Raw genomic sequence first — 25469 nt, forward strand, 5'->3', positions numbered from 1 at the left:
TTTAAAGGTAATTGCAATAGTTATAACTGATCAAGAAGCTTGAAACAAAAAGGTAACTGCTCTTTCTGTTTCCTCAGTGACGTAGTTGATTAACAGCTCATGCAGCTAATCAAAGTTAAGGTCCTATATTTTTAACTTCAAATGATCTTCATGCTATTAATGATCTGTTCTCAGATGTAGTAATACCTCTCCCATGTCTTCCTTGTACTTCCTTTACCGCATCGCTTGTTATTTCTTGTAAATAGAAAGTATTTGAATCCAGATGCCAATGGTATACAACTGTGAAGAAAGATAAAAGTCATAGAGGATATTTCTTACTTTCTGCAGCAGTTTCCTAGTTCTCAAAACCTGCATTTGGAACTGAGAGTGGTTTGGGCTTTGTTTATTTCAGTCTATGCATGTATAGTAAACATGAGCAAGAAGTGTGACCTCCATGTAGGAATGTTCTTTAAATGCCTTATGAAGTTTAACATGTTTAACTCCCTCGGATCTATGAACTGAGAGATGTGCAGTAGGATTAGTTTGATCTGTTAAATTGAGCGTGCTTATTGTGTCTAGTTGGAGGTGTGTACCACAGATCACCTACGTTCTCTGAGATATTTCATTGCTTCATTTGGAAATAGTTGTTGCAGGTTTGTTGTTTGTGTTTTGTTTTGTTTTTATGCTTGACTTTAAATTAGTGCTCGATAAGCCATATTGCTCAGAGTAAGGAGTCTGGTGGAGGGCTGCAAAGATAATAAAGGGCCTGAAGCATCCCCCATATGAAGAAAGGCTGAGTAATCTGCTTGGCCCAAGCAAAAGAAAACTGAAAGGGGAACCTGATTAATGTTTATAAATATCTAAAGGGAGGTGGGAGGCAAACAGATGAGGCCAGGCTCTTCTCGGTGTTGTGTAGCAATAGTACAAGTGCAATGGCCTAAAACTTGAATGTAGGGAGTTTCTTACAAACATTCAGAAGAACAACTTTACAGTAAGCTGACAGAGCACGGGAAACAGGTTGCCTAGAGAGGCTGCAGAATCTCCTTCCATGAAGATATTCAAGACCCATCTAGAAGCGTGCCTGTGTGACTTACTGTAGGGAAGATGCTTTAGCGGGGAACAACCATCAACAGAACTAGTATCGTCAGCCGGTTTTCTACTTTCAAAGCTGGGTGATGAGGACTTAGTGATGAAGCATGGTAAAACTGAGTTTCAGAAGTCAGCTGTATGAGGAGGTTTTGTGAAACCTTTCTGCTCTAGGACTTGATTGTCATGTGTTCACTGTTAACAAGTTTCTGCACATCCTGTCACGACCATGCTTGATTCCTGGTTCCCATGTGAAACACTGGTAAGCTTGTTGTAATCACATTAGATTGGAAACCATTCGTTTACACTTCTGTGGAGGTTTTTGTGTGAAGATATTCAAATGGAACTGAAGCTGTTAACAAATGAGACAATTAAAAAAGTAATGTATCGATGGGAGTTTTATTATGTAAAAAAATGATAATGTTTTCTTGGTTTGTTTGAAAACAAATCTGCAGTATCCAGAATACAGTGAACATCAGTTAATATTGGGGCAGGTTATTTAAGTGTGCTAGCGTAATAGTTTAATAGCCTTACCTTCAACAGGAGGCCTAAACTAGCATCAGTTTAGTAGGTTTTCATCCGTAAGGTCTCCTTAAATAGTTTCAATAGTGCAACATTTAACATCACCGTCTGAGCCACTGGCAGCATTATTTTCCCACCAGTACTTGAGGCAATGCAATTAACTATTGTGTTGTTCCCATATGTGACATGATTACTTTGTAAGATCCACTTCAAGGTTTTTCTGAATTTACCAGTTACTGTGGCTTAGAGGATTTGGTGTTAACATGAGCATGTTACTGACAAGTACAGGTTATTTTCACACACTTGTGGTGTAGTTGGAACGATGATATGTGCAGTAGGAATCCAAGCATACTGGATGGGAAAAAGGAATAGTTCCCAGAGGAAAGTAAGCAGTTTCTCTACTGGTTTCAGGACTCAGATAAGCTCTGATCTCCCCTGTACCATTAAGTAGTGCATTTGTAGAAAGTGATGACACAAACTTCATCAGAGTCTTTCTGCTCCCCGTCTTTCATGACATTGAGTGTTTTTTAGGAACATCACTGTTCAATTTGGAAAGAGCTTTACTTGACAGGAGGGGTGTTTTGGTTTCGAATCACTAAACATAGGTGACTTGATGTGGGAGGACAGAGCTAGATTAAGAAAACTAATTGCAGGACCACTGAATGACACACAGAAGGTCTGAATTTAAAAAAGGGTGCCAAACTGAATTTGAAAAGTTAGAGCAACAATTACTGTTCTAGGAATATTGTGTGATCAGCTAACAGCTTCCCAGGGGATTAAGCAGCTATAATTCAGTGTTACAGAGGCCAAAAGTAATTTGCTGGCTTAGCAAGCAGCTCCCTAACTGCCTTTTTAGCACAGCCCAGTTCAGTGAGGTGCTTTGTGATATGTGTAGCTTGAAGTATATCCTAATAATTTTATTTACCAAGGAATATGCAGAAATGCTTTACTGAAGCAGTGTATGAAAAGAAAGACTGCTGATGGGATCAACATATCTATTCTTTCTTTTTCTTTGTGACCCTACCACATTTTCTACAGCAAAACTTGCAGCACTTAACAAGAATGAAGCCAGCAATGGCTGCACAGGTGAATAGGAATGCCAGAACATCCAGGCAGTGGTATTGGTACCAGGTAAGATGGTGAGCAGCTGGTCTCAAGTGCTTTGCTCCTTTGTGACGCATGACAAATTCAATCCAGAAGACAGCTCTGTCCAGAGGCTTAATTGGCTGGTCATGGTGTATCTTGGATAACTTTAAAGCACTTTCCTTGTAGCTGAAAAAAGAAAGAAAGAAAGGAGATTTGTCACTGATTTCTGAAACAAACCATTCCACAACTGGCTGATATCTTGAGGAAGGTAGAAAACTCTGCTTTTACTGTCATCAATATTATATAAAAATATATGAAACCAGTCCAGGTTATTCTTATTTGCACGGAACTTGAGATACAAACTTTAATAGAGAAAGTCAATCTTTTGCAAAGAAAAATTATGCCAAGTGTTTCCATTTACTCTGTTAAAAAAAACAAAAAAAACGGAAAAACTTTTGTACATCTGTTCAGGTATGTAGCTACAATAACCTAAGGATACTGGAGTCTCAGATAAGAGAACTGTGACAGCTCCATACAGAGAATAGATAAAACAACTTTGCATTGTTATGCAATGTATCCAACGAATTTATGCTAGCAGTGAACAAAGAATCATCTTGGGAGTAGCTCCAGAGCTATCTTTCTCAAAGGAATCTTAAAATGCAATACGAAGTAGAATTGCTGGTCCCTCTTTTCTGAGAAGATGCTGATTCTTAGTAAAGATTTGTTTTTTCTCTAAGACCCAAGTGCCAACTGTTCAATATTTTGATTTCCTGGAAGAGCCAGCACATCTTACATCAGCAGCCCAAGGTTTAAGTAACATCAGTCTGATGGAAGAACAAAACTCACGTAGAATTGTTAATGACTGTATTCACTGCATCAACTAGATCTTGCGTCGTCAGCGTGCTGAAATCCAGCTCAACTGCAGCTCCTTTTGCCCTCATGTGAGCGATGTTGTCATGCTGGTCAGCAAACATGGGAATCCCAACCATTGGGATTCCATGGTAAATTGCTTCATAGATCCCATTGGTCCCACCATGAGTAATGAAGGCCTTTGTCAAGGGATGGCCTGCAACAGGGAATAAGCCATTTTAGCAGAAAAATAAAGGAAATAGCTTTTTCAAGGGAGTAATTCATCCCAGATAGAATCCGTCTCACCAAGCAGGTCATTTTGTGGTATCCAGTCATACGTCCTGGTGTTGGAGCCCAGAGCTTCTGGTTTTTTTCCTTTGTATCGCCAGAGGACCTTGAACAAAGGAACACTAAGATAAACACTATGACTGTGGCATTATCTTCTGTGTTATTCCATGGAAAGTAGAGCGTTATCTCAAACTCACATCCTTTCCCAGTGATTCAAGGAGCTTTGGCTCTAGATTAGATCTTTGGTTAGTTATTTTGGCCCTGATAGACCTCCATGCCATTTGGGTTGGGAACGGGGGGAGAAATACCTTAATTCTTCTACCTGGACTGGCTCAGCAGTCTGCCTCTGCAGAGCCCAGCTTCTGGCCATGGGATATCCAGCAGAGATGCAGATAAAAATCAGGCCAGTCAAACATAGGTTTGCTGAAGGAAGTGTGAGTAACACAAAAAGGCAGGTGGTTTTATACTTGAAAGTAAACTCACCTTTTGTGGAAGCTGGCTGAGGGCTCTGGCAATGACGTTACTTCTTTCATCGGTTAGGTTGTAGACCATTGACCCAAGAGAAAATACCACAATGCCATGTTCCCCTGAACTCTGAACGAATTCTTCAATTTCCTAGGAGGCAGAAGGCATACTAACAGTAATCACAGAATGCAGATTACACAAATTATGTGAAGAGAGAGTATAATTTATTTAGTTTATCAAGAAGACGATCGCAGTGTTAGAAGCACCCTTGCTGACAGAAGGCTATTACAAAGATACACATCGTCCTGTATAGAACAGGAAGGTTCTCCTCAAGCAGGAGCAAGATAAGCATCAAGACAAGCAGAAGAAGATTTGTCTCTGAATGCATGACCAGCAAGAATGGATCCTTGCACTGGAATGAAAAGACATACTCTATGACATGCTCTCTGGCATAGCAGACCTTCAGGGGACGACACTGCTGAAAACTTATTGTGGCATCCAGAGTAGGGATTTATCAAGTCACTGCTGTCACTTTGTTTACCAGTTCTGCATTTCCTGTAGTATAGTACGTATTGCTAACCAGACTTAGCATGTCAGATCAACCCTGGCCATTCTATGATTCTGTGATCTTCCTGTTCCTTCTTTTAGGTAGTACACGTGAAATGAAGTAATAGTATCCAAAAGGGAATGGCTGTGCCTCTCAACTCAATCCCTGTAGCAGTTAAGAGTCAAGAGGCAACGCCTGTTTCTTCTAAAACAAATACCCATATTTGCTCCTGCTGACTCACCTATCATCTTTTGACAGTAAGCTGCAAACCCAGCCCTCAGTTTGTACAAGTCTGGGTGGATTGCTAAATAGCTCTCTCCTGCTCCCACCAGCAGTAGAACATCTGTTTGAAGAATGAGCTTTCTCATTACATTGCTTTTCAGGGTTGAAAATAGATTTTATAGATAACCAGCCAATGGCAGAACCAAGTCAGAATACCTTTGGCAGTGGCTTTGCAGGCTGGCAGTGAAGTCCTCCAACAAACTCAAAGTTGGGCAGGAAAGGGCGAGGAAATTCAAAATCCCAGTATGTTCTGATTAACCATATCTCTGCTTTCCCCATCGTCTCACACAGGGTTGTGGGCCTTCCTGTGGGCAAGGTACAAGGCATTTACAACAATCACGAGTATAATCTTGTTTGCAGTAGATTGCAAAATATTAGCCTTACCTTTGTATTTTGGTACTTCCAGTCAGTGTATTCTGTCAAATTGAACATGAAGAGAAAACCTGGACAAATCTAGACCTGTTCCTTGTCCTATCCTTTCTCAGTCTTCTTAAGTTGCCACAAACAAAGCAAAAGTATCTTAAAAACCATTCTGGACCCTCAGGATAAATGTAGAGCAGTATATGAGCAAGTTGGGAAGCATTTAATTTCTGTGCATTTCTTGTACTGCTGAAAAATATAATTACCTATGCTTGTAATAAAACACCATTTGAGGGAAGAAAACTTACAGTCACAGAATACTTATAGCCACATAAGATTAAATCACAAAGAGATTGTCAGAAGTCAGGGAAGAAGAAGGTTTTTAACTAAGTTCTGTTGAGTTTTTCAAATGATGTCTCAGTCTGCGGCAGGAGGAGAGTTGCCCATAGAACATCTTATGTTATTTGATCAGCATTAAATAGAAATAAAATGGTGGTGGTGGCTTTGGGTTTTTTTCTTCCTATGTTATTGATATTTTTTTTTCTAAAGCAGAGGGCAATGACTCAGCTATAAAATTACAGGAGTGAAAATGACACTTGCATTACTACTAGAGTGATATGAAAGTGTCACTATCTAAGTTGTAGTGTGAAACTGTGAAGTCTTACATGGTAGAAAAGTTCAACTGATGGAAAAAGGCTATTGTGGAAAGCAGAGAGGTCTTCATTGAAAACAGAGGAAGAGATTGGAAGGCAACAGACTAGATACCCTTGTGCTTGCTGTTTGTTTGTTATCTGCTTGAACGTGGATATACAAAGTTCAATGTCCCTTTAACTGAAAGGTGTCTTTCATAGACTTTGAGTCAAGCCCTGTGCTGTAATAGGCTAGAACAGAAGTTTTGAGTAAGGGAACTGTATTTCAAACTCTGTATGGTGACAGAAAGGGAAAGGTCTTCTTGGAGAATATGAACCCATATTTAGCATCCATACCAATCAGGGCTGCCAGATAGTACCTCCAGATGATGCATGCAACATGAGTGCATGCAACTTTGTCCTTCTCATCCAAAGATGGCCAGTGTTTCCAGTTAGAACAAGACTGGCTCCATTTCAGTCTTGGCTCCGTGTTACTAATGGAGCTGTCTCTGGTAGCTTGCATGTACTAAAACAATGATTTTGCCCTCCAGTCTTTATCCACTACCACCTTAACTGTAGAAGTGCCTCAAGATTAAGAAACAACCGTTGTCCTCTAAATTCCCCTATAGGCACTAAAACAGTCATGAAGCTCACAAGAAGAGCTGACCAGCAGTACCATTATTGACAAAACTACATGCTCTAAAGATCTAAAGATCCTTAAGTGGAGATAAAACAGGACTGTGCTGGTATCTGTTAGGCTATACAAGCCTTAAAAGATAAAGCACAACCTCTGTCTGACCAAAACAGAATTATCATCTCTGCTCTCCTAAGAAATTAGGTAAACTGTACACTACTGTGTATTGAAACTGCTACAATTTTGAATGAAAAGAAGTTGATTAAAAACATTCTGCTTAAAATGTGGAGAATAATAAAAGGAATCAGAGATCTGTTCTACATCAGATTAGTGCAGTGGATGTTAAAGAGGACTAAAGTATGGAAGCTGAATGCACTGGTGTCAATGACACAGCACAGATTAATGTCTTTGTGTACTGCTGTGATCTACAGCCTCCTTAAGAGACCTTTCCCTCCCTTCTATCAGTGATGGAAGGAGCTCAATGTGCTCCCTTCTAATGTAGGACTACATCTTCAAGGAGGTCATCTACAGCACTGTGAGACAGTTTGAGAAAGTGTTTTGAGACTATAGCACTAAGCTCTCTAAACATTCAATAAGCACAATTTATGCAAGAGAGACTGCTCAACAGCTGCCTTACCCAAGACATTACTGTAGTATCCATCCCATTCATCTCGCCAGAACTTTAAGAAAAATAAATCCAAGGAAAAATAAAAGAAGAAATTCTTCAGTCTCTCGATAAAGGACATGTGGTCTGTCAACCCTGTTGTGCTAGCAGGCACATAAGAAGGTGGAGATGGGAGCCCACCACACAGCCGTTCTACCACGTTCCCCTCAGAAAAACGGAAACTGTAGACAAAAGGGATTGCCAGGAGGTCTGCCACAAGCTCACCACATGCAACTAGAGGGTCAGCAATCAGAACATCAAACTTGGCCTGATGCAGCTTTGCTATCAGCTGATGATTTGACACGAAGGCATCACAGGACTGCTTTGATAAGCTGGAAAAGGAGTATATGGCTTCTTTCATCCTCCACATGACCTCCCAGGGAAACAGATTATGGAGTTCATTCATCCAGAGATTGAGGAAGTCCTCCATGAGTGCATCCAGGGTCTCTTGGGTGAAGTTCACCTCCAGGACCTCAAAGGTGAAAGGAGATGATGTGTCATTGTAGTCGATGAGCAAATTTACTGATGGTACCAGCACAGTCACTTCATGACCCCGGAGAATGAGCTCTTCCAGCAACACTTTCATGTTGATCCAGTGACTAGCATCGGTGGGCCAGACGACCACCTTCCCACAAAAGCCAACACTCCAGCAGCATGCAAAGGTCCAGAGTAGCCAGGAGAATCTTTGCCCCATCATCTCAGCAGTCCGCGCACAACTCCAGTCTGAGCATGCTTGAAGCAGTTAACTAATTTAGCGTGCAAACAACTTTGGAAACAGCCAGTAAAAATGAAATCTACTTGGCACCAGCCTTGGCAAGAGGGCATGTCAGTACAACGTACACCACCTGAGGGAGGGCTGGGCAAACAGGAAATCCCGTTCTGGAATCTTCCACAGAGCTGAAGCCAGTCTCTGGAAATGAAGACGATTCCTGTTTCTGCTCACCAGAAAGTGCAGCCTGCAGCATGAGAGGCCCAGAAGCCCTTGCCCTGCTGCCAGATCTTCAAGGTATGCATCCCTGTGCACAGCAGGAGTTCAGGCTAGGAGAGCCCAAGAAACTCAGTCTTTTCACTTGCCTACCGCCTAGATTTGCTTCTTTGCCCTTTAAGAACCAAACTACATGTATGGCTGGTTACATTTTTATTCTCATTTTACCACATGCAGACACAACATCCTGTAGTGATTCACACTGTATTCAACATTACCACATGCTGTGGGCACATTACTGGAAGGGGGCAGTCCTGGCAGAGGTCATCACAGCATCAAGTTCATTCCGTGGATGAAAGAGGAGGAAATTGAGAGCTTGGGTTTTGCTCACCTTCTTTGCCCCGCACTGTTCAGGGCAGTCCAACACAGGAGTCCTAATCTCCCCTCCTGAAGGCAATCCCACAGATAAATAAAAGATGCCTTGTGCCACTGATGTGTAAATGGAAGTGAACAGGCATCTGCTCTTTCCTGAGCAGGGCATGGGCACTCCTTCAGGATCCCAGCACCACTACATGGGACCCTCACTGGACTGATACAGCCCAAACAGGAGATACAGCAGATGGCAGAGGGGAGAAAAAGTGGGCTTACATAGACTTTGTATGTGTAACCTTAAATGCTAATGCACACATTTTATGACTGGTAGAAAACCCAATAGATCACTCAGTTCAGGCAGCCTCAAGCTGACACAGCCTACATTCAGCAAGTACATTGCTTCCAGCACAAGGCTTTCTAGCTGCTGCCAAACTTGATAAGCAACACAAATAAACATGTAACCAAGTACTCTAGTAGTAGGACTTCCTGCCAACTTTGCTCTCTCAACAAAACCACACACTACTACGGATCTGAAAAATAAATAAAGGCACTTAAATCCTCACATGGAAATAATAATTTTTCAATTTCTCCACTTCCACCACAAAATAAATAAATAAATTTCTTAATTAATGAATGAAGTTTATTTTATTTCCTCCTAATCATGACAAGAACTCCTTAAAACAAAACTTCAAAATTAGTTCTGCAGTTGTTATTAGATTAAGAAGTAAGCAACTCCAGTTACTTCTTCTAGATACCTTCAAAAAAGCCAAAGACCTTTTTTTTCCTTGCTGCTGGGGGAACTGTATCACTGCCCATTGAGACTCAGTGCATTACAGTCTTCTTAGCCTTCAGGGGCAGCTGAGTTGTTTGCCATGACACAAATAATTTGGAGGAAAGAAATTCAGAACTGCCTTGATCCGAACTTATACCTTAGCACCAAGGCTCTGGGTTTGCAGACCTATGTGTACAGTATGTGTAATCTCTGCAAGTAAGAGCAGCCTTACCTAAGACGTCACTGTAGTATTCATTCCAGTGTCCCCAGAGAATGTAGTGGTATGCGATGTCCTGCAGAGCATAGGAGAGCACGTTTTTTAGCCTCTCCGTGAAGGTCATCTTGTCTGTTAGGGAGCTTAGGCTGGCTGGCACGTAGGAAGGAGGTGCTGGGAGGCCCCCACAGAGCCGCTCCACCGTGTTTCCCATGGAGAACCGGATGGTGTACACCAAAGGGATACCCAGCTTCTCTGCAAACAGCTCCCCGCTGGGCATCAGTGGGTCTGCCAGGAGGACATCAAAGGCAGATGCCCTCAGCCTTTCCAGCAGCACCTTGTTCTTCACAACTGCATCACAAATAGTCCTGGTTATATTCTCAAACTTGCGTGCCAGATCAATTATCTTGTACAAACTTTCCCACAGAGGTAACCTTCTCTCCTCGTAGAACCAAAAATAGAATCCTTCATCCATTACGGCAGCCATCTCACTTTTGCTGATTGGCACCTCAACCATCTCAAATTGGAAAGGTGAGGGCTGGGTGCCATTGAGGATAAGGAAGCACGAAGGCAGCAGCACAGTCACCTCATGGCCACGGGCTACAAGTTTGTTCAGGATATATTCCATGTTGAGCCAGTGGCTGTTGTCAACTGGCCAGACCAACACCTTCCCACCAGACACAGAGCCCAGCACAGCCAGCAGCCACAGCACAGCCACCTTCTTTCCTGACATGATTTAAAGTGCTTCTCAGTGCCTCAGTGGCCTTGCTTCCTCGGGAGCAACAGAGCACACTGAGATGGGCTGGACCTGCATGACACTGCAAGGCAAAGAGCCAAGGTAGCTGGTGCAAAATCCCGTGGTGGATAATGGCATGTTTTCCTGGGGAAAAGATGACTGGAACCAGTTGGCTCCATCTGGTGGTCAGTGACTTGTTGAAGCTGGAAGGTGTTTCCTCTGAAGCAATGCAGAGAGCTGTGATCTCTGCCCTAAGAGGGCTGTCTCTCTGAGCTGTCCTGACTCTTGTGCCAATCTAGCTATAATCGGTGTTATTTGTGGTACAAGAGGTGATTTTGTCATTCCTCTGGCAGCTCCAATAGCAACTGATGTTCAGAGAACCATTCACTCACTGTGTGTGCATCTTTTTGCTTTGTGAAGCCACTGAGTGTCTGTTTGAAATACACTTAGCACGATGATCTAGGGTTGCAGCTGGCAAGCTGATCTCTATGTGGATGAGATGACATGATAACGCAAGCAACTTCTGTGTCAAAATAAGGCTGTCCTCACATGAACTTTCCTCCTCCAGGGCTGTCCTGGAAGGAGGATGGAGCCGCGAGTTGATGGCTGTGGGCTGTCTTGTCTACCACCAGGTGCCAGTAATATGCTGTAAGTAGAACCAGAAGCTCTCTGCTAGGCTGTTTTATTTACAGCCACACTTCTGACTTCCAGGTAAGAAATGATGTGAGACTTCTTCATTGTGCCAGAAATAATCATTGTGCTCCTGCCTAGTTCTGTTTTCCCAATCATGATGTTGGGTAGAGAATTTGCTGTGGCTCTTGTGCTATCCAGAGCATCCTTTCCAGCATGAAGGGGAAGTGGAGATAGTGATCAGGCCCTGAGAAGCTGAGCAGAGGCTCCTGTCTGCTGCACACATGACAAGAGCTTGCTGTGCTTGCGGAGCCCTGCAGCATGCAGGCAGATTGCGTCCTGTGAGACTTGGAGGTGCCCTGTTAAACAGGGCAGGTGTGAGCTCAGTAAACATGTCACTTTGATTGTATACTTACCCAAGCACATTTTTCTATGTATTTGCTCAGAAGAACCCAGAACAAAAGCCTGTGAGGAAAGCTTGTTATTTTTACTGTTCCCTTGTAGGTGGAAAGTTTGTTTGCACAATACAGGTTGTACTTAGAAAGGACTGGTTTTCATTACCAGTGATGTAAGTGAAGTCTATTATAAAAGCACAGTGCACCCCAGTTGCTATTGAGGGTCAAGGCTTGCTTGTGACTCACCTAGTTGTGATGCTTTGCACCAGAAGAGCAGTTCTGTTGCTGTGTGCTTTCAGTGTGAGCATGGGAGGGGGAGAAGTATGAGCTGAGCTCTCCTTGCTGAGAGCACTCTGTGCTGGGGAAGTTTCTTAAGACTTTGCATTAGAATTAATTATGGCAAATCCCTCAGTTGGGATGTCTGCAGATTCCTGTATTCACACTGCACCATGCCAGCTCAGCATCCTGACAGGGGTGGGTGCAGTTGATGCAAACGTACCTCACTTGAGCAGTTTGGTGACTACTGACTTAAGACTGTAAGAATTGTCTGGCTAGATCAAAGCAGGATCTTCAGAGAAAGGGGCTCCTGTTTTGTAGATGAATTTAATTATTTTGGTCTCTGAAATCACTCTGGCCTACTGTTTCAGACTGCCATTACATGCCATATGTAAGAGGTCATAGAATCAGAGAATCATTAAGGTTGGAAAAGACTTCTTAAGATCATCCAGTCCAACCTCTATCCCACCCTCACCATGCCCAGTAACCATGTCCCTCAATGCCACACCTCTGTGTTTTTTCAACACCTCCAGGATCAGTGACTGCACCACCTCCCTGGGCAGCCTGTGCCAGTGCCTCACCAGTCCTTCCGAGAAGAAATGTTTCCTAATATCCAACCTGAACCTCAGCTGCTTGACTCTTTCACTGCTGGCTTACTCACTTTTCCATCTATGGACACAATGAAAAATTTGTTGGTGGCCATATGTTGATTGCTTCACCCTCCAGGCCTTCCATTTGCCACCCTCTAGGCTCCCAGCTCTGTAGCTCATAGTATGGGAAGCCAAGTGATAAGAAGTTATGTAGCAACAGCTTACCTAAGATCTTGCTGTAGTAGATATCCCATTCTCCCCAGTAGCTCTGGAAAACGTAGTCTTGCAAGTGATAAGACACGATATTTTTAATTCTCTCTCCAAAGGACATGTGGTCGGTGAGCTCAGACAGGGCTGCAGGTGTGTAGGATGGTGGGGCTGGGATCTTGCCACAGTGCCTTTCAACAGTGGAGGCTGGAGAGAAGCGCAGGGAATACATAAAGGGCAGTGCCAGCTTGAGAGCTATGAGGTCCCCACAGAGAGTCACTGGGTCTGATAGCAGCAGGTCGTAGCCAGAGCTCTGCAGATGGGCCATCAGCTTCTGGTTGGTCAGCACTGCATCACACATCTGTTGGTTGACCTGTTGCCACCCTTTGGACACTTTTCCCAGCTCCTTGTAAAACTGCCAGAATGTTGAAGCTGTTGGCCTATTGTTCAGCCACAATGCCATGATCTCCTCAATCAGGTTTGCAATGGTGTCTTTCTTGAAGGGCACGTTAAAGACCTCAAACTTCTCGGTGGTCTCAGGCTTTGGCTGGATGAAGAGGGAAGCATTGGACACCAGGATGGTGACACTGTGCCCACGGCGGATGAGCTCACGAATAACCATCTTCACATTTAGCCAGTGGCTGCCCTCCGTTGGCCAAACCAACACATTCCCACAGAAAACAGGTGCTACCAGAGCCACGTGGAAAGCAAGAAGCTGGAGGCATTTCTTGGAGCTGGTGGCTTTTGTGGCCATGGCAGGATTGAGGGCTGGATAGTCTGGGAGCCTTTTCTTCCAGCTGGGAGCACTCCGCCTCTGTGTTGTCTGTGAGAGTCTGCTGCTGCTTGAGCAGGGCCTTTCAAACCTATGTGGTCTCTGAACCAAAAAGACAGGAAAGGATGCTTGGTGATTTGCTTTCCTCTTTCTGTTTTCTACTATTAACTTTCTCCTGAGGGTACTCCTTTCCCTAGGTAGGGGTGGCAGCAGCCCCAGTGCTGTCAGAGGTCCCTACTACCCTCAGACCTGTCCATTTGCACAATAATTTAATTCTTTGTTTATTGTACCTTTTCAGTTTCTCCCTGAGGAATAAAATCCTTACTGAGGACATGAAAGCAAACAATAGGGGTCTTCTTCCACTGTATAGGTGCTATATTAATCAGTAAGTGCTGGCAGATGTGTAACTACAAGAAAATAAGTGGTATCTCAGTAAACACTGAAGGAGAATTGAAATTTGCTGAAGAATGTACAGCCACATCTGACTTGAGGCCTGTTTTTAATTGCAACAGCCATGATGCCTGCATACTTCAATGTTTCTTCCTTTTATGGTACAAATTATGTATGCAAAAGCTATTTTTTACTCTTTATACCTTACTTTCATACCACTGTATTTTTACTCTTTATACCTGTTTGGTTCAGATGTCTGACTTTGGGTCTGACTACTTCCTGGTTGCCAGAAGTACTTCTTGAGTTGGAGCCTGCATCTTCTGGGCTGTCTCTCTTTTGGAAATGTAAGCACTATGTCCTGAAAGGAGTGTTAATCACTAGGAATCAAAATGGGATAAAAAACGGTATGCTCAATCTAACATGATTCAGCAGGGTGAAGGGGGCAATGCCATGCAGCAAATCTCTTACCTAGAAGAGCCTCCTGAGGTGCAAAATCATCACGCTTTGGTTCATATGATGCAATGTGCTGTGATGGTTTGCTTCTCTGTGTTGCAGCTCACCTTCTTGGAGCCTGGGCAGCTCTGGAAAGATTTGGCATTTGGCAGAACTTTAAATAAGTTTCACCCTGAACATGTATTTTCAATAGGAGGGAGTAATACAATAAGGGATAATAATAAGGGGGATGTCTTCTAGGATTATTCATTGCTTTGCTGTGCTTCAGTAATTTAATAGTTTGGATGGTCTTCTCTGTGCTAGGGAATATCACGATGTTGCTACAGAGCCAGATTCTCAGAAGGATTTGTGTCCTGTCGCTGAGACATGGTTTCTGATGGCTAAAAAATATTTTTTGCTTCTTTTAAGGTCGTAGCCAGTTTAAAAAAAAATTGGTTGTTATATAAAAGACTCACTTACAAAGAGGAACAAAGAGCATCTTGTACTTTGTTTGCAAAGCTTTCTGAGAGTTGTATGTTAGCCCTGCTGTTGAGTACTGTGCGTGGCACTTGGTTCCAAAAGTTGAGGGAAATGTTACTAACTGGAAACTATAGAAATCTGAAGATACATCTCTGTATTTTTCTTAAACTTTGTCTGTAATATATAAACTTTCTAAACCCTCTGTTTGGGGCAATTATACCAGAATGCAGCATGTTGTGACAGTAATTTGCTTCACCTCCAGTAGTTTCTCCACAGTTGTTGAAACAGATAATGGCTTGGGTTGGAAGGGACCTTAAAGCCCACCGAGTTCCAACTCTCTGCTGTGGGCTGGTTGCTACCCACCAGATCAGGCTGCCCCATTCAGCCTGGCCCAGGGATGTGACATCCACTGAAGAGGCTCTCTGGGCAGCCTGTACCACTACCTCAGCACCATCACAGTGAAGAATGTTTTCCTTACACCTAATCTATAACTACCCCCTTTTAGTTTGAAACCATTATCTCCTTGCAGGTGGAGTCTTGTGAGTGGAGCAGAGGATAACAATTGTCCCTTGCCCCTGATGGCCATACTTCTTCTGATGCAGCCCAGCATATGGTCAGCTTTCCAGGCTGCAAGTGCACACAGGGCTGCTCTCCATCCACTCATCCCCCATCTGTACTGATGCTTAGAGTTCTCAGTTGAGAATTGAAGGACCTCATCCACTCCTCATATGTCTTGCACTCTACATCCTCACCATCTTCACCAGTAAAAACATAGTGTTGAATTTTGTAAGATTTTGTTTTTAAACCCCCAGTAACAAATTCCTCTGTAGAAGCTGAGAGCTATTGCCAGAGGAACCAGAGGGTTAAACCTGTCCTTTAAGGGTAGGATTTAAAAGGACAGGTTTTAACGGTGGTGCTCACATTACTCTTAATGCAGAAAAGATAAACTTTAAGAGGATTTGAAGATGAAATCCAGCACACAAAAGAAAAGTAAGCTGAAGAAAGTGAATAGTATTACGTGTCTGCATTTCACATAGCTAGCATTACTCAGCATAACGGCTTCAGAAACTGATGCAACCTCTGATCTCTAATAGCTGTAGGTTACCCAAGTTTAATTACACACAGATTATGGCTTCCAGCCTCATGTTTTTCACAGACAGCTACAAAAACATCTTCCACATCTACCTGAATGTGGCAGCCAGTAAGCCTTGATGACCACCAGCACCTCAAAAACTCAGCACCTGAGCTCAAAAGGGAGGCATTTGCCCTGAGAAGCACCAAATGACAACATGTTTCCTATCTGTTATTTCAAGAAAGCGGTTTTGGGGCTAAACAGGAACTTGGAAGTCTTGAGTTGAAAAAGACAAGTGTTTCAGAGGGAGGGCAATGTGTGAGTGGAGAATACTGAGGTGTACAATATGGAGGTTGTTTTATCCCCAGGTGCAGGTTGAGATGGAAAGTTAGATGGAGGAACACATCCTTGGCCATAGTAGAACACTGATGCCCTTGCAATCCCCAAATGTAAGAGGGAAACTTCAGCAAAAGGTAATGAGCTGGCACCTGTGCCATAATGCCATTTCTCGGCCAGCTTGAGACTTTATCTCAGCACTGCAAGAGGACAAAAGTGTACCTGTGCTTACATTTATTTCCTTGTTCAGTTTCAGATTTTTTAATTCTCTCCACTGCTGCTCAGATACTGCAGGGTTGCTGCATGTAAATATACAGACCGTGGGTTGGCTCATGCTTGGGCCTTTCCAATCTGTGAGAGGAAAAAAAACCCAGGAAAATGAGAAAGGATCCAGGCCAAGCTTTGTGTACATTCAGTGCTGCACCCTGTTAGGAGAGACTGATGTCAGCCCTACTTCAGGACCATTATTTGCCACAGGGACCAATGGATTTCCAAATGAGAGGGTGTAGGTGTGGTGGGAGTCATCCAGCGCCTTCTGTTTCAAGGTTTTCCCTGAGCCAGGTCAGCTCAGAGGTGATTGATTTTTTTGCGCACGAAGTTTGGACTTATCAGGGAGTTGCCCCACAGAGCAATCAGGCAAAGACCAGGCTGTCACGGGTTCTGGCAATGGGTGTGCAGCAGCCATTGCTTCGAGCCATGCAGGAATTTACTCACATTTCATAATGCATTTATATGTTAGTAGCACCATGGATGAATGAAAAACAAATGAGACCCCTGCTAAATTTTGACCAAATTCACCAGCTGTACCTATCTTTGATGCCATACTTTATCTACCTGCAGGCCTTGTAGTTTAAGAGAGCAATCTGGAGGTAGAGCAGAGCCCATCTCTGTCCAGGGGGAATTACAAGAGGGATAATTTTTTTTTCTGTTGATGTGGGTTCAGTGTGCTATGTGAGAGGCAAGAGGAAGGGAGGAGGAGGGGGATGTTGCAAGGCCTGGCTTTGTGTTGACACAGGCATGCAAAGGGTTTGTAGAGGAAGGGAAGTGCCTGGAACAAATTAAAACCAAGTCATTTGCATGCGTGTAGGAGCAGTCTGGCAAAAGCAGTGCTGCTTTCTGGGATCAGAAATGAAAGGAAATTCCTGCAGCCAGTCGTCATGTCATAGAGCTGAGGGGCTAAGACAGGAACTGCTAGAAGCAATCCAGCATTCATACAGATTCCTTCAGCCCAGAAATACATAGCCAGGGGGCAATGGCCTAAGGAAAGTCCACAGACTGCCAGAGAATGTGGTGAGATGAATGTGAATGAAAGACTGGTAGTCGTGTTGGTGCAAGAAATAAGGGGCATAAGAACAAAACAAGCAGCACCCAGCAAAAACAGAAAATCATTTTTCAATGCCTTGGATCAGTTCACCTGCATCTGAGAAAGAAATAACACCTTCAGAGAGACTCCTTCAGAGAGATAGCAGCAGTGGATGTTCCAGGTCCCTGACAGTAAACGGGACTACAGCTCTCTCTTGGCAGTGGCAGGGATGCTTTTGGCCCAATCCCACTCACTATGTCTCTTTCCCATGGTCTAGCTGCTGGGGAAGGAGAGTAGTTGCTCTGCCCATCCCCGTCCCACTCCCTGTCAAAGTGTGACCTTAGTGTGGGCTTTTCTGGCACCTGCTGATGGATATTTGAGGATGGAGACAGTGGACATGGTACCACTGTGCACAGGATGGCAGCAGAAATGTGCACAGGAGACAGAAAACATTTTTGTTTCCCATGAGTTGAAAACACATCTCTGACTTACTTATTCCTCCCCCCAAAACGCTGTGTGTGCACACCTAGATGTGTGTCCTACTCGGTGATGCATAACACACTGATGCAGCTGCTATAAAATGAGTGTGAAATGATGCTGGGAAGACATTGGGAAGGCAGAAGTAAAACTCTTTTATTTTTGTAAAAGCAGAAATCTGAACGTGTGTGAGACTCAGATTTCTGTGCGGAAGTGCAGGTCGGTGCCTGCCATCTTCTGAGCATAGTACTGGTCAAAGCGTGCGCTCTGGGCCACGGTGAAGTGGTTCTTCCAGTCACCGGTGATGCCTGGGGGGATTGAGAAGGGTCTGAGTGGGGCCAGAGGGGATGAGGGGTTTGGGAGGCCACTGAGGCTGCTCACCTTTGCGCATGAAGGGAGAGATGCTGTGGTCCATGAGGTGGGAGGGCACAGTGCGGTAGTTGGTGCTGGGATTGTCCCGCATGGTCTCAAAAGATGTGTGGTGGGCAATGGCCTCCAGTGCCACCTCCGTCAGCTCCCGCCCCAGGAACTGGGCCACCTTGGCAATCTCCCGGCGGAGATCCTGAGGCAAATGCTGGTGCTCAGCCCCAGTACTGCCAGGCCTCAGTCCCACCATCAGCCCCGGCCCCTCACCTCCTTCATGTCCTCGTAGAAGAGGTAGAGGATGGGGTGCTCCCGCCGGCGCTCCCAGTAGCCCCGCACATGGTCGAACCAAGAGCCATAGGACACTGCGTGGGGAGAGTAACCATGAGGGTGCATGGTGGCACTCTCAGCAACTCCATATGCTCCCATGGGTTCCCCCCACCTTTGCCGGCCATGAAAACCTCCAGATACTGGTCCCATGTTCCTGGGTGAGGATGTAGCTTGTTCATCTGGTCAAAGTGGTAGTAGGAGACAGCCACGTCCTTGGCATTGCGACCCACGTAGATTATCTATGGAAGAGACTGGGGACAGCACCTGGTTCCCCAGCACCTGTTGGGATGCTCTCATCCCTCAGTGCTCCAAAAAACACATACAGTGCTGAGGAGACTGAGGTTGGGAGCTACCTTGCAGCCATTGTCCCAGAAGGATTTGGGCAGGATATGTGCAGGCAGGTGGCTCTTGACCACACGGGGTGAGGGCGTGGTAGCAAGCACGTCTGTTCCTAGGGACCACAAAGGACTTTCCTGTGTGCCTCTGAGAACAGCCCCTGGTGGAGTGCCCCCAGCTGAGCCCTTCCTCCCTACCTGCTGGCATCTCCCCAGGGGCAGCAAACTCCAGCATGGGTACCCGTTTATTGATGACATCCTTTTTGCACTTCTCAGGGTTGCCGCCTTGCAGGATCATGTCCACAATCTCACTGACCCAAGTGGTGCCTGGGGAAATTGGCCCATTGGGAAAGGTATTGATGAGACTCAGCACCACCAAAATCCCCAGGCTCTAAATGAGTACTGTGGGATGAAAGGAAATCCCACTTGCACCTTCCCAAGATAGCAGGTACTGGCCATGCTGCATGTTTGCCCCCAGGACCACAACATCTGGTGGGTTTTGGGCTGCTCACCAGACTTGGGGAAGGTGGCCACCACAATATCTTCAGGACGACTCTGGAAGTTGTCCACCCGCTCCCAGTTCGGGGCAAAGGCGCAGACTATGGGGATGCCATGGACCATGCTCCAGGGCTGGCGCAGGTATCTGTCTGCTGTGGACATCCTGATGGGGGCAGGGAAGACTCATGGGAGGCAGCTGCTTAGGGGAGCAGCCTAGGACCCTCTTGTCCTCCTGGCCAGTGAGTACCAGTCCACACGCACGGCTGGGGAGTTGCAGCCTCTAGAACAGGGAGTGGACCCCCAAGGGTGTCCCAGGTAGTAGAATCCCCTAGCACCACCCCTCTCCTCCCATCTCAGCCCTCGGGGAAGGAAGCAGGGAGACAAGGACTGGGAACATCCTGCAGCAGCTCCCATCCATGGAGGAGGTTTTAGGGTGCTGTATGCACCCCCGCAGAGCCCAAACCCCATGCCTTATCATGCCAGGGGCTGAGTCCTGCAGGACTTTGAGCAGCCCCACCCACTTGGTCCCATGAGGCACCCACAGTCAGAGTAGGCAGGAGTCCTCACCTGGCAGTGCGTGCTCTGCAAGAGGACGGTGACAGCGGAGGAGTGACAGGATGGTGATGCAGGGAGGGTGGCTCAGGGAAAGTAGCAGCAGAGGACAGGGAGCCTCGGGCCCAGTGAAAGCTCTGGAGTAGAGGGGAGGAGTACAGAGTGTGTGTGGGAGGAGATGTTTGCCAGCAATCTATATACCAAGAGGGAGGAGCAAGCACTGGGCATGTTTGGAGTTCATGGGGACTGAACTCCGTGGCCCCTATCTGGGTGTGTCAGGGACAGGGCAAGCGCAGTGATGCAGCAGCCAGCACACAGAGTGGGCTCAGCAAGGACACTTTATTTCTCTCCAGCAGCACCAAGAAAGAGCCCATGGTGTTGCTCAGGTGGTCCCGTGGGCATGGGTGGGTGATAAGGGGCTAAGGAATGAGGACAGGAGAAGGCACCTCAGATGTGTGTGCGGAAGTGCAGGTCAGTGCCTGCCATCTTCTGAGCATAGTACTGGTCAAAGCACGTGCTCTGGGCCACGGTGAAGTGGTTCTTCCAGTCACCGGTGATGCCTGGGGGGATTGAGAAGGGTCTGAACGGGTCCAGAGGGGATGAGGGGTTTGGAAGCCCACTGAGGCTGCTCACCTTTGCGCATGAAGGGAGAGATGCTGTGGTCCATGAGGTGGGAGGGCACAACGCTATAGTTGGTGCTGGGATTGTCCCGCATGGCCTCAAAGGATGTGTGGTGGGCAATGGCCTCCAGTGCCACCTCCGTCAGCTCCCGCCCCAGGAACTGGGCCACCTTGGCAATCTCCCGGCGGAGATCCTGAGGCAAATGCTGGTGCTCAGCCCCAGTACTGCCAGGCCTCAGTCCCACCATCAGCCCCGGCCCCTCACCTCCTTCATGTCCTCATAGAAGAGGTAGAGGATGGGGTGCTCCTGCCGGCGCTCCCAGTAGCCCCGCACATGGTCAAACCAAGAGCCATAGGCCACTGCGTGGGGAGAGTGGCCATGGATGTCACCACATGGCGGCACTCTCAGCATTTCCATGTGCTCCCATGGTTCCCCCCACACCTTTGCCAGCCATGAAAGCCTCCAGATACTGGTCCCATGTTCCTGGGTGAGGGTGTAGCTTGTTCATCAGGTCAAAGTGGTAGTAGGAGACAGCCACGTCCTTGGCATTGCGGCCCACATAGATCATCTGCAGAAGGACTGGTGTTGGTGGCACATGGGGATTTGCAAGGTGCTAGTAGGGCTGATCACACCCTTAGTTTGCAGGGTCCCTCCTGTTATATCCCCTCCAACTCTGTTACCTTGCAGTTTTTGTCCCAGAAGGATTTGGGTAAGATGTCAGCTGGGATATAGCTCTTGATGATACAAGGGAACAACATACCTGCCAGCTGCTTGGTGCCCACAAAAGGCGCTCCCACTACTAGCAGCTACACCTGAAAACCACAACCTGCCCCCACTCTTTCTGGCCAACGTGGCCCCTCCAACCTGGGGGTAACCTCTGCCCAAAGCCCACTACCTGCTGGCATCTGCCCAGGGGCAGCAAACTCCAGCATGGGCACCCGGTTGATGATGGCATCCCGCTTGCACTTCTTGGGGTCACCACCTTGAAGGACCATGTCCACGATCTCGCTGATCCAGGTTGTGCCTGGGATGGAAGGGACAGGGGTCTGGCTGGTGCTGTTCCCACCTGAGCCCATCACAGGCACCCCAAATTGTGTACCCTGACTCTTCCAATGCATGGCCCCTCTCCTGTGCCAATGCTGCTTACCAGACTTGGGGAAGGTGGCCACCACGATGTCATCAGGACGGCTCTGGAAGTTATCCACTCTCTCCCAGTTCTGAGCAAAGGCATTAACCATGGGGATGGAATGCACAGTGCTCCAGGGCTGGCGCAGATAGGCATCCACTGTGCCCATCCTGATGGGAACAAGGGACACAGGATAGCAGTGGGGTCATCATGGGGCCACCTAGTCCCTATTCAGACCCTGAAATTCCTGCTGAGCTCACCCATCCTGGCCATGGGAGGAAACTCTGACTTGTGTGTGGGTGTCCTGGGAAGTGGCCCCTGCCTCCTGCGAGGTATATTGGGACCCTCTGAATTTTGGGGCCAGGGTGGGGAAAAAGAGGGTGCCAAGAGGGGAAAAAGCCTGGGTCCTGCCTGCCACCAGCTTTTGGGGCAGCAGAAGAGTTTTGAGAAAAGTGAATGCCGTCCCTTGGGCAAAGAGCAGGTCCTGAAGGACAGCTTGTCCTCTTCCTGGTGTTGGTGTGGGAGGCGTGACACACCGATGCATCTGGCAAACTGAAGACCTGCATCTGTCTCTACACTTCTTGTGCAATTGTGGAGATTCCCAAACCCATTTATTGGGGCCTGCACCCCCTCACAAAGCTGGCCTTGCAAGGATTGAGCAGCAAGTAGCTTGCCAATACCCCACAGCTGTCAGGGAAACCAGACCTCCCCCCTCCTGAGCTGCTCCTGTCTTGAGGCTTAGCGTTTCAGAGGCTGGATGGGGGCTGCTCATTACCTGCTGCTGTGTGATGCGAGGAGCAGGGCTTGCTCTGCCAGCAGACACAAGGGCTTTATTTTCCTTTCTGCGCATAGAAGATGGAGGCACGGGGAGGTCCTTGGGAAGGGGGACGTCACTGGGGGAGGGAAAGGGCGTGCAGAGTCTGGAGCCAGCAGTGGGGCAAGGAGCGAGCCCAGTGCCTACGATGAGCAGTGCCAAGCTCAGCATCCAATCCTAAGTGGAGCTGGGGGAGGGGTGTCATTTTCATGGGGCTCACTGCTTAGATACGGGGTTTAGGCTTGTGTCCAGAAGGCGGGTCCGAAGTGTGCATGATTGCAAAAGAGCAGTGCCTGCAGCAACCGGACCACTGCTGGGAAAAGGATTTAAGGGAGATGTGCAGAGCTGGGAGGGAGGTTGCATGTCTTTTTGGCAAAGTCAGAAGCTGGAGATACGCAGAGATTCACTATTTTGGAAACTCATTAAACCAAAGCTGGAAATGGCATAGATGAGAGATCTGGGGCTCCAGAGCAAATCCTTGATGCCAGTGGGATGGAGACCAGGTTACCCCAGCGATGCCTGAGCAGAAGCACTGCACCTGTGGGTGAGCAGGGATGATCCCATGTGACTGTGCCAGTAAGCGGGTGCTAGAGTCTGAGCATGAGGTGTTTCCTCTTGCCTTTGTCCTGCAAACCTGGGGCTGTTGCAATGGCAATGGATATTTCTGCCCTGCCACTGCTGCAATTTGCAGCAATTCAGAGGCATAAACAAACCTTGGCAAAGAGGCACTGTGGGGCATCGGGCACCTCCTGTCTGCTTTGGGTTTTTTCCACTCACAGAGCAGTTATTAAACCTCTTGGCAACACTCAGTCTATTGCAATTTATTACAGGAATAAAAATGATTGGTAGTTTGCCCCAGTCTGGCACTGCTGCAGCAGGAATCCAGCACCTGCTCCTCACTGGAGTCAGAGCCCTCAGGATGTGGCACCCCTCATGCCTACATCTGGAAGCAGAGATCTGAGCCTGCCATCTGCTGCTGGTAGTGCTGGTCAAAGCGCTCATTCTGGGCCACGGTGAAGTGATTTACCCAGTCGCCGGAGATGCCTGAGGGGGTAGAAAAGCACATGAAGCAAAACCTGCCCCCCCAGATATCTGCATCCACAGATGAGGGCTGCAGTACAGCCTGGGGATCCCTCCTCACCAGACACCAAAACCCACCTTTCCGCATGAATGGAGAGAGGTTGTGGTCCATCAGTACAGCGGACATTGTCTCATAGTTGGCGGAGGGGTTCTTCTTCATCTCCTGGAAGGAGGTGTGGTGGAGGATCCTTGCCACTGTCTCCTCCGACACCTCCTTGCCCAGGAACTTCAGGATCTTTTGAACCTCTCGCTGTGGATTCTGAGGAGCAGCAGGAGTGGGGATGCTGGCTGCTGGCACTCCCTCAAGAATTGCTTGGGGCAGTAGGGGTGAGCTCCAGACCCTCCCTCCAGACTACTCTCACCTTCTTCATATCCTCATAGAAGAGGTAGAGAAGCCACTTCTCGTGCCTCTTCTCCCACCAGCCCTTCACATGTTCATACCAGGACCCATAGGCCACTGCAGAATGTGGGTAAATTTAGCTGAAAAATAGCACAGCAAAGGATGCCTGCCCCACTGGGATTTATCAGGGGAGTCTGGGAGTTCAGCCCCTACCTTTCCCATCCATGAATGCCTGCAGGAACTCACTCATTGTGCCAGGATCAGGGTGGATCTTGGCCATCTGATAGAAGAAGTAGTAGGAGACTACAACATCCTTGGCGTTGCGAGCCATATAGATCACCTGAAAGAAGCTGAGGATGTGACTGGAGGGGCAAGAGTGGTGTCCCCTCACTTCTGCCCCTCAGGGAGAAAGACTGGGAGCTGCTTCATGGCATTACCTTGCAGTCCTTCTCCCGGAAGGAGGCTGGGAGGAGGTGGATTGGCAGGTGGGTCTTCACCAGCCGTGGGGATGGGGTTTTCTCCAGCTGTTCAACACCTGCAGGATGGAGGCTCAGTGCCCTGACCCCACACTCACCCCAGTGCTGCTTCTTCCCTGCACAGCCCTCAGATGCTCACCACTCGGTACTCCAGGTATATTCATCTCCAGGAAGGGCACCCGGTTATAGATAGCATCCCGACGACACTTCTCCAAATTGCCATCATGGTAGATCGCATCCAGGATCTCGCTCAGCCATGTTGTGCCTGCAGCCCACAGGCAGCATTACAGGGGCATCATTGAAGGGGCTGCGAACTACCCAGCTGTGCCCCATCCTTCTCCTCCCCATCTGCCCTGGAACCACTTACCTGACTTGGGGTAGGTAGCGATGACCAGGTCATCATGCCGGGCTTGGAAGGCGTTCACCTGTGGCCAACCTTTCACAAAGGTTTTGTAGAGTGGGATATCGTGAAGGCGGTCCAGATCCTGCCTGATTATCTCATCATTCCCCATGCTGGCAGCTGGTACCCACTCACTGTGCCTATGCCTGTGCCTGTGCCCGTACCCAAGGGAAGGCAAAGTCCATCCCACATCACGCGTAGCCCTGCAGGGCGGTGACAGCATCCTCGCCCAGTCCCACTTGGCCGGTTTCCATCGAGCTACGGTTGTGTCGGTCAAGGAATTGTGGTTGTGTCGGAATGAGGCGCGCTCAAGCAGGACAAGGAGATGTTCCACCTGCCCCTACAGCAGCCCTATGGCACAGCCTCGCTGCTGGACCGTTTCTCTTGCGTGCCAGCGGAATAGTGAACTCGTATCCCCACCGTGCAGTGTAACAGCGACCGAGAGCGAACCTCCCCCTCGCACCGCCCTGCAGCGTGCGACAGGCGGCCGTGTGCGCTGCGCCGCGCCCGACAGAGGGCGCTGTGGTAGCGGATGCCGGCGCCTGTGACGGCTCCCGGCCTCGTGAAGTATGTGATATAATAGGGGAATTATGGACATTATTTTACAGCTGAAAAGCCAACTGCATCTCACGTAGCAAGCAGTTTAAGGAATAGCATCTCACTGATTCCAGACATTCTTTATGTTCAGGTCGGTTGGTATCAAATGGCTAATAAAATATTTATTCTAACCATTAGAATCAAAATATTGCAATTAAGATGTGAGG

General features: G+C 47.3%; 4 protein-coding genes across 6 annotated transcripts; all 4 read right to left on the minus strand.

The window, feature by feature from the left end:
* Nucleotides 1-1445: 1445 nt before the first annotated feature.
* On the minus strand, nucleotides 1446-13277 carry LOC107313444 (UDP-glucuronosyltransferase 2C1-like). 2 transcript variants are annotated; one of them, XM_015861694.2, is made up of 7 exons: nucleotides 12527-13277; nucleotides 9693-10325; nucleotides 5261-5409; nucleotides 4294-4425; nucleotides 3829-3916; nucleotides 3520-3739; nucleotides 1446-2859 (listed from the first exon to the last, which is right to left on the minus strand). In XM_015861694.2, the coding sequence occupies exons 1-7, from the start codon at nucleotides 13260-13262 to the stop codon at nucleotides 2583-2585; spliced, it is 2235 nt and encodes a 744-aa protein (XP_015717180.2). In that variant the 5' UTR covers nucleotides 13263-13277; the 3' UTR covers nucleotides 1446-2582. The 2 variants fall into 2 exon arrangements, with proteins under 2 accessions (XP_015717180.2, XP_032299936.1); XM_032444045.1 differs by lacking the exons at nucleotides 9693-10325; nucleotides 12527-13277 and adding an exon at nucleotides 7365-8549.
* Nucleotides 13278-17905: 4628 nt separating this feature from the next.
* On the minus strand, nucleotides 17906-20067 carry LOC107313494 (sulfotransferase family cytosolic 1B member 1). Of its 2 annotated transcripts, XM_015861814.2 has the most exons (8): nucleotides 19864-20067; nucleotides 19311-19459; nucleotides 18997-19125; nucleotides 18817-18914; nucleotides 18576-18702; nucleotides 18404-18498; nucleotides 18152-18332; nucleotides 17906-18078 (listed from the first exon to the last, which is right to left on the minus strand). In XM_015861814.2, exons 2-8 carry the CDS (start codon nucleotides 19456-19458, stop codon nucleotides 17966-17968), a joined length of 891 nt encoding a protein of 296 aa, XP_015717300.1. In that variant the 5' UTR covers nucleotide 19459; nucleotides 19864-20067; the 3' UTR covers nucleotides 17906-17965. The 2 variants fall into 2 exon arrangements, with proteins under 2 accessions (XP_015717300.1, XP_015717301.1); XM_015861815.2 differs by lacking the exon at nucleotides 19311-19459.
* Nucleotides 20068-20168: 101 nt separating this feature from the next.
* Nucleotides 20169-22500, minus strand: LOC107313495 (sulfotransferase family cytosolic 1B member 1). Its single transcript, XM_032444425.1, has 8 exons — nucleotides 22371-22500; nucleotides 21617-21765; nucleotides 21334-21493; nucleotides 21150-21219; nucleotides 20911-21037; nucleotides 20734-20828; nucleotides 20482-20662; nucleotides 20169-20408 (listed from the first exon to the last, which is right to left on the minus strand). Exons 2-8 carry the CDS (start codon nucleotides 21762-21764, stop codon nucleotides 20296-20298), a joined length of 894 nt encoding a protein of 297 aa, XP_032300316.1. The 5' UTR covers nucleotide 21765; nucleotides 22371-22500; the 3' UTR covers nucleotides 20169-20295.
* Nucleotides 22501-23210: 710 nt separating this feature from the next.
* Nucleotides 23211-25135, minus strand: LOC107313493 (sulfotransferase 1 family member D1-like). Its single transcript, XM_015861812.2, has 7 exons — nucleotides 24673-25135; nucleotides 24445-24570; nucleotides 24267-24364; nucleotides 24043-24169; nucleotides 23852-23946; nucleotides 23568-23748; nucleotides 23211-23453 (listed from the first exon to the last, which is right to left on the minus strand). Exons 1-7 carry the CDS (start codon nucleotides 24926-24928, stop codon nucleotides 23347-23349), a joined length of 990 nt encoding a protein of 329 aa, XP_015717298.1. The 5' UTR covers nucleotides 24929-25135; the 3' UTR covers nucleotides 23211-23346.
* Between the last annotated feature and the right edge of the window lie 334 nt (nucleotides 25136-25469).

The sequence above is a fragment of the Coturnix japonica genome, chromosome 4, assembly GCF_001577835.2.
Source record: "Coturnix japonica isolate 7356 chromosome 4, Coturnix japonica 2.1, whole genome shotgun sequence".
In the NCBI taxonomy this organism is placed as follows: Eukaryota; Metazoa; Chordata; class Aves; order Galliformes; family Phasianidae; genus Coturnix; species Coturnix japonica.

What these genes read in the sequence shown, in the direction of transcription:
- LOC107313444 (XM_015861694.2), bottom strand. Translation starts at nt 13,262, where the DNA reads ATGGCCACAAAAGCCACCAGCTCCAAGAAATGCCTCCAGCTTCTTGCT. An exon ending in CTACTACAGCAAGATCTTAG is followed by an intron (nt 10,326 to 12,526) that starts GTAAGCTGTTGC and finishes TGGTCTGGCCAG; the next exon opens with TTGACAACAGCCACTGGCTC. An exon ending in ACCACAAAATGACCTGCTTG is followed by an intron (nt 3,740 to 3,828) that starts GTGAGACGGATT and finishes TCCCTGTTGCAG; the next exon opens with GCCATCCCTTGACAAAGGCC.
- LOC107313494 (XM_015861814.2), bottom strand. Translation starts at nt 19,458, where the DNA reads ATGTCCACAGCAGACAGATACCTGCGCCAGCCCTGGAGCATGGTCCAT. An exon ending in GGCCACCTTCCCCAAGTCTG is followed by an intron (nt 19,126 to 19,310) that starts GTGAGCAGCCCA and finishes CAATTTCCCCAG; the next exon opens with GCACCACTTGGGTCAGTGAG. An exon ending in GGTTTTCATGGCCGGCAAAG is followed by an intron (nt 18,499 to 18,575) that starts GTGGGGGGAACC and finishes CTCCCCACGCAG; the next exon opens with TGTCCTATGGCTCTTGGTTC.
- LOC107313495 (XM_032444425.1), bottom strand. Translation starts at nt 21,764, where the DNA reads ATGGGCACAGTGGATGCCTATCTGCGCCAGCCCTGGAGCACTGTGCAT. An exon ending in TGGGCAGAGGTTACCCCCAG is followed by an intron (nt 21,220 to 21,333) that starts GTTGGAGGGGCC and finishes AGGTATGTTGTT; the next exon opens with CCCTTGTATCATCAAGAGCT. An exon ending in TCTATGAGGACATGAAGGAG is followed by an intron (nt 20,663 to 20,733) that starts GTGAGGGGCCGG and finishes CATTTGCCTCAG; the next exon opens with GATCTCCGCCGGGAGATTGC.
- LOC107313493 (XM_015861812.2), bottom strand. Translation starts at nt 24,928, where the DNA reads ATGCTGTCACCGCCCTGCAGGGCTACGCGTGATGTGGGATGGACTTTG. An exon ending in CGCTACCTACCCCAAGTCAG is followed by an intron (nt 24,571 to 24,672) that starts GTAAGTGGTTCC and finishes TGTGGGCTGCAG; the next exon opens with GCACAACATGGCTGAGCGAG. An exon ending in TCTATGAGGATATGAAGAAG is followed by an intron (nt 23,749 to 23,851) that starts GTGAGAGTAGTC and finishes GCTGCTCCTCAG; the next exon opens with AATCCACAGCGAGAGGTTCA.